The sequence below is a fragment of the Amblyomma maculatum genome, chromosome 6, assembly GCF_055883805.1.
Source record: "Amblyomma maculatum isolate TAMU_Amacu chromosome 6, ASM5588380v1, whole genome shotgun sequence".
Classification (NCBI taxonomy): domain Eukaryota; kingdom Metazoa; phylum Arthropoda; class Arachnida; order Ixodida; family Ixodidae; genus Amblyomma; species Amblyomma maculatum.
In genome coordinates this window covers 62161525-62167796 of record NC_139349.1, presented here as the reverse complement: position 1 = coordinate 62167796, position 6272 = coordinate 62161525, and the positions used below count along the sequence as shown (strand labels likewise).

At 42.6% G+C, this 6272-nt stretch overlaps 1 protein-coding gene across 1 annotated transcript; it reads right to left on the bottom strand.

The window, feature by feature from the left end:
• Window positions 1-444: 444 nt before the first annotated feature.
• Window positions 445-3621, bottom strand: LOC146185868 (kunitz-type serine protease inhibitor-like). Its single transcript, XM_084607937.1, has 2 exons — window positions 3567-3621; window positions 445-1213 (listed from the first exon to the last, which is right to left on the bottom strand). The coding sequence occupies exons 1-2, from the start codon at window positions 3619-3621 to the stop codon at window positions 966-968; spliced, it is 303 nt and encodes a 100-aa protein (XP_084464063.1). The 3' UTR covers window positions 445-965.
• Window positions 3622-6272: the final 2651 nt, after the last annotated feature.

Genomic DNA, 6272 nt, shown 5'->3' with positions numbered 1-6272 from the left:
GAATTCCAGTAGCTCTATGCGCAGTTGTGCACTTATTGACCGTAATCGCATCCAGTCGGCACTAGATACGATTGGAATTCGCACCTGTGCCAAACACGTCATTACCATCAAGACGCATAGCCTCGATAACCGTCCATAGCCACCGCCCACACCATCAATAAATTTTGGGCAACGCTCGCCTCGAGTAGTACCAAACCACAACTAGTTGTTAGCAAAACATTTTTGTGCATGGTGCTCACCGCAGTGTTGAAGCCGAGAACCTAACCCCAATCGTATATTTCTAAGTACCCTCTTAGCACAAAACGCACATGAACACAGCTTGAAACGCTATCGAATAAAGACATCGCGCTCCGCGCCAGCTGCTGATACGCGTCTTGTACGTCATTACACCGTAGTGCTGCCATTCCGCCCCTGGCGGCATATACAATAAATCGCGAACATTACGTGTGTGCGCCTTCAGCTGTGGCGGCGATGGGCTAGAACCTCTATAGCTTTACACTGCGTGACAACCTTCGCTTTTCAAGCAATGAGAAGACGCCAATGATGCGAAACCCTGGGAACAAGCTTTAGATAGCTCTTGGTTAAAACATCTCTGGTTGATACAATGCTACAAAACTGCATTTGATGTGTTTTCATATCGACTGGGTTCAGCTAAGTTTGTAGAATACGCAGCTAATATATTGCCAACATTGTATAAAGTTCCATTTGCACATTTATTCAGACATAACAAAGTGAAACACTAATTTAAAGCTGTGGGTTATTTGGTGATTTCTGACCCAGAATTGCAGCACAACACAGAAAAGACTACAGATTGCAGGACTCTGTGGAGACTGTGTCTTGACTGCGCTATATGCAACAATTCATTGTAATGCAAAAGAGCAGCCTTTATCGCTGGTCTTATTCTTTTAAAAAAATTGTGCGCTATATGCACGCCAAGCGGTTTCGTGTCCAGTGCTATACGTACGCTACTTTAGCATGTCAACCTGTGTGTCTATAGCGTCTTCGCAGACACGTCTGCACTCGCGCAGTGTCCGAAACCGGTTTGCGTTTCCACCGCATCCTCCGTAGATGAACCTACGGCACCGACCGAACGGGACGTCGTAGAAGTAGAGGACGTAGTGGCCAAAGCAGTTTCCAGAGCTGGCGGGCAGTGAACAGAGCCTCCGTCTTCTTTGCGCACTGGCGGCTGCGAAAAAGAGGGAACGAACTCGTACTTATCGTGTTTTGAAATGCTGTCGTATTTTCCCACCCTCCCGGAATGAATTAGTGGAAGCGATAACAGTATCATTCCCCATTCAGCGCTTTCCTTATAGGTCACATCAGGTAGGACACTGCGCTTAAAGAAGCGAAGAGTCGTAAAGGTCTCTTTGCGCGGGCTGGCGGATGGCAGGCAATCAGAAAGAGACCAAAAAAAAAAAAAAAAGATTCCGCCATGTTTCTATGATTTCTTCAAGTCTCAATAGGCTATGTTGGGGAGGCCAAACGGGGACGCAAAATGCGAGGCCATGAGGCTTAGCGCGGGTCAGGTGTGAACAGAGAAAGTAAGACAAATGCTGCAACTTTCCTTTCCTGTAAGCCGATTAAAAAATACGTAAGCATTAGTACGCTATGTAGAAAAATATAAATATAATTATTGATGATGATAAATAATAATAAAAATATTATGGCAATAACTAATGACAATGATAAATGATGCACGTAGTAAATGAAAACAATAAAGTAAAAGTAAGAACAGAAATAACGATTAAAATTAAATAAAATAATGTAAAGACAAAACTAACAATAATTGCATAAAAGTAAAATAGTATAAAATTGAAATAAACCCATTACAAGGGGAAAAGAAAATTTGTTAAAACGCGGCAGCGCTACTGCTCTTGCCTTCTCCCAAAGCAGTTTCTACAGTGGCCTCAAATGATTTACTAAGTTCTTCATTGTGTTACCAGACGTTTGTGCCGTCATTGACCCTCGAAATTTGCAACTGAGCTCAGGTTACTACATTTACTATGGGCCACAATTTCAGTTACTCAGGCCACCGTTTTGGACACTGTGCTAAGTTTCGCGTCTGGTAAGATCAAAGAAGTTTGGCTGAATACAAGTGCGCACATTGTTGAAATCCATTATGGTCACACTAGCACACGGGTGGCATTGTTAAGAAAGATGTAGAGAGGAAAGTTTGTTAAAATGCTCGCCAGTTGAGATTTTAATTTGGTAAGCGCGCTTTGACTATGCGCATACTTTTTTTTTCCTTTACGTTATGTCTCATGTTATGTCCGTTATGCCTCTGAGATCCTACGTGGAAGGCTAAACGACCATCTGGTGTAAGCTCCCTTGATATTACTAAAAAGTAGGGGATATTTGCCTGTAGTCTTGCGCAATTTATGAATGATTTCTCCTCGATGAACTTTTCTATGCCTCGAAAGATAGGCTAATAATTCTCAACGGCCTACTAGACACTGCGCAGGCCACAAAGAAACAACTGAGTTGCCCTGGCCGCGTTGGTCTGGAAGTTTCTTTTATTCACAGTTATAGTAACTAGAAGACATTTTACTTGTTCTCAATGCAGTTTCTAAGCAAGGTTCGCTTGCGAAAACTACTATTTATTTTGCTTTTGTTCTCGTTATTGCACTGCGAGTTTCTTTTTCGCAAAGAAATGCGGGTCCTTCTTTTTTTATTGTTTACAGACTTGTATTTTACCAGACTAGTTTTACAGCAAGGTGGACATCATGTTAGCTTGATGATTAGACGGATAATTAATTGAAATTAACTAATCAAGACTTATTTTTGAACTTATAGTGCAAGAATATGTAGCAAACATTCAGACCGCAAGCATCGAAGGTGAGCCCCGCTTTAAAATTTCAACAGGCATTTGAAACCTTGTTGAGTAGACTTTGCAGCATTACTCTTTCAGAAAATGGCATCTATCGCATTTTTATGCGCCCAATACTGACGTTCTTTGCGTACTTAATAATTTAGAAGAGTTTAACATTGTTTTGGCGACATTACCGCTCTCAATGACATCGCTGCATAATTATGCAATGTGGGAAAGCCAACACAACGAGCTTTCTAATGCGCATATTTGACACGCAATATTTCGAACCAGAGCTCCAATTCAAAAAAAAAAAAAAAAAAAAACAGCAAAAAAAAAGAGAAATGAATGCTAGGCAGACCTCTCGCCACATAATGTGTTTACTTAAAATAAAACGTTGATTAGTTAACCCTGGATTGTTAATAGTCTAATTATCAAGGTCTATCACATACATATGCCAGCCTACAACAGAACCCACCAGCACACAACGCACAGACGTATTTCTCGTAGTTTTTAAAATAATAGATTCTAAACGCTGATAATAATTGTCAGGTATATTGTCAACAAGAAAATGCTCAGCTGCATCAAAGGAGCGCCATGATTTTGCATTTAGATGAAGTGGTTTAGGCCCCACTGATAAGCATGTTCTTTAGACCGTCGTATTTCACACAAATATTCCAGTACCAGCAGTAACTGGAATCAATTTAGCCACTGAGCAATTCCTCCACATATTCAAGTAAACTCTGGAAACTTCACTTACTTGCGATCTCATGTGAAAGCACAAGGCAGGTTAGTAAGCCAACCAAACGCGCCATCCTGTATCACGCATATGTGTTAAAGGTAGGTCTGCAGTCTGTCCAAGTGAAGGACGCCCAACATGAGTAAAATGCTCTTTTGGTAGCGCTCTACCAGGTGCAGCAGCCTGGCACGCACACGTTTCCGGGGCACCTGTGTAGCATAGCCATTGAAAGCGGCCTACCGCACCGCCAGTGTTTGCGTGCCGTGACCCATTACAGACGGCTATCGCGAGTCCCCTTCTACACAATGAGAGCCGGTCATAAAGCCTGCTCAAACTTTGTCACGGCCATCGACAAATACAAACTGGCCGCTTTCTCTTTTTTCTTACGAGAACATTATTTTGAACGCCTGACGGCTGACGGACCAGCGATAGAAAATTCATGTTTTGTTTAACATCTATTATATGGATACATGATGGGTTGCACTGTGAAGCTGTAGAATGAAGAGGAGGAAGTTGAAGAGCAGATACATAGGGGCTGAGTGGCTTACCCTACGTTGCTGGTTCCGCAGCGTCCTCATTCCCTGTAACTAAACTGGTTTTATTCGTCATAACTTCGTATCAGTATGTTTTTGCCGTAGCAGCACCACCAGCCTGGTAACAAAACTCCTGTTCTCTTACGGGAATTCTCGGCAGAGCGGGAAATGAAAAGGAAAAGCATAACCATTCTTATTTTTGAAAAAATGCGCCTTAAACGACTGTAAAATAAAACAATGCAAATCCATCTAAAGAGGTCACATATCAAAGATAAATTAAGTGTACTTTGGGGGACAACGCTTAAAGTTATGACCAGTTGATCCGACTACTTAAAAGGAAGCCATCATATATCGACAGTTACAGACAGGTACCTCCCCCTATCCTGCAGAACAAGTCCATCATCTCAACCGCAGCTCTCCAGAATGCAATTTTGTTAGTCCACCGACACTCTACCACATGGCGTAGGAATCTTCAAGCGCACACCAACCGGCCATCCGCAACAGCTCAATGACGTCGTGGAAACATAGGTGCCCCCCCCCCCCCCTCACTTACTGCCCTAGTGGTTCATCACCCTTACTGCCCTGCATAACGTAATGTTGAAAGCTCCTTTTATCTTTACGGGAACGTACACGAAAGCCATGCGACAATATGTCACAAACGGTCACCTGCTCGATTAGCCTTCAAAGTCGAGGTGTTTTGAAAGTCCCCCTATAAAGCTCGCCTAGTTTTTAAACGGCTATAACACGCAAATCGTAAGTTTATTTTCATCTGCTATCCCGAGAAGAAACGCTCCGCTGCTCGTGCATTCGATTTCACTTTGTTTAGCCACACAGTAGAAAGTAACGTCAAAAGTTATGTGTAGAAAAAAAGAAAGTCTGATATGGAGTCTGATCCAAGCAACCTATAGCAATCAATTCCTCAGTTACCCAGGGACGGATTGCGACACTCCGCCAGGTTTTGCGCAGCAAAGAAGGGTGTACAGACTTCAGAAGAATCTAAGCATCATCAATCGCTTTCAGAGACAGTTTGAGCGAAAAAAAGCACTGGTTAATATGAACTTCGTCCGAGAGGTATATAGAATTCTTCCCGGGCTTTATGTTCCCTCTGTGACGTCTCATCATTCATATTCAAGTTAAAGGTTTTGGGCCTTTTTTTTTTTAAACAAGCTACGCCAGTTGGCTTGTTTTGTAATCATCCCCGCGAGTCAAGATTGCATCATGTGGCACGTGTAGATGTAGCGATGCATGAAAAAGCACTAGTCGAAAAAGCATCTAACACTCGCGACTGCTCAGTACGTACAGCGTTCGACGAGAAAACTGTGCATCTCCGACTGCTTGCTTGGAAATAATATGCGTACTATTTATGTTTCAGAATAGCGCACGTGTCCAAGCAGCACACTTTCGGAGAAATGAACTCACGTGTACAGCACGTATTGCAAAATTGTTAATTAGAAGCGATGGTACCGTGCGAGTGTTAAAAAAATGATGCCCTAAGTCTGTGCTGGAAGTTACCAGCTGCGTTACGAAAGACATGACAGCATGAAATATTTTCGTACGTCATGTCTAAAAACTGCGACTGCGAAGAACTATGCCTAGAGCGATTGGCCAAAGGATGAGCCCATTACATACTAAAGTATGTGTTCATTAAAATGGGTCGGAAAGATCGTGTAGCAATTTTTGACCACGAAGAAATCGAGGTTTTGTCCTTTAAAACGCATGTTGAGTCAGATGCTAAATTTCGCACACTGCAGACTTTTCGATACCTCCGTTAAACTACTTTACGTTATCAGAAAAAATGCATGTGCAGAGTAATATAATGCTACTCCGGGGAGTGAGAATAATTCCAGGACCTCGGCGACCATATCGGTAACTTGTCAAATATTGTCATTGTATGTATACCAAGCTGGTTATTTCAACAGAAGTAACTAGCTGGAAATTCCACCAGACAATAAAAAGTAAGCGAAGGACAAGGCTTGCGACAAACAAAATATTTTTAAACGAAGATGACATCTTATGTCAAGTTCGATAGAAGCTAAAGCAAGGCGTTCTTGTGCTGTGCGATGTCAGTGCACGTTAAAAAATCCCAGTTGGTTGAAATTTCCGAAGCCCTCCACAACGGCGTCTCTCAGGCTCTCTCTCAGTCGCTTCGGGACTCAGGCTCTGCCCGGGACTCAGGCTCTGCAATAAGTACACA

Excerpts from the sequence above, each read along its gene's own strand:
- LOC146185868 (XM_084607937.1), bottom strand. The coding sequence starts at position 3,621 with ATGGCGCGTTTGGTTGGCTTACTAACCTGCCTTGTGCTTTCACATGAG. Across the intron at positions 1,214-3,566 it reads GCTTTCACATGAGATCGCAA|TACGAGTTCGTTCCCTCTTT; the intron begins GTAAGTGAAGTT and ends AAACACGATAAG.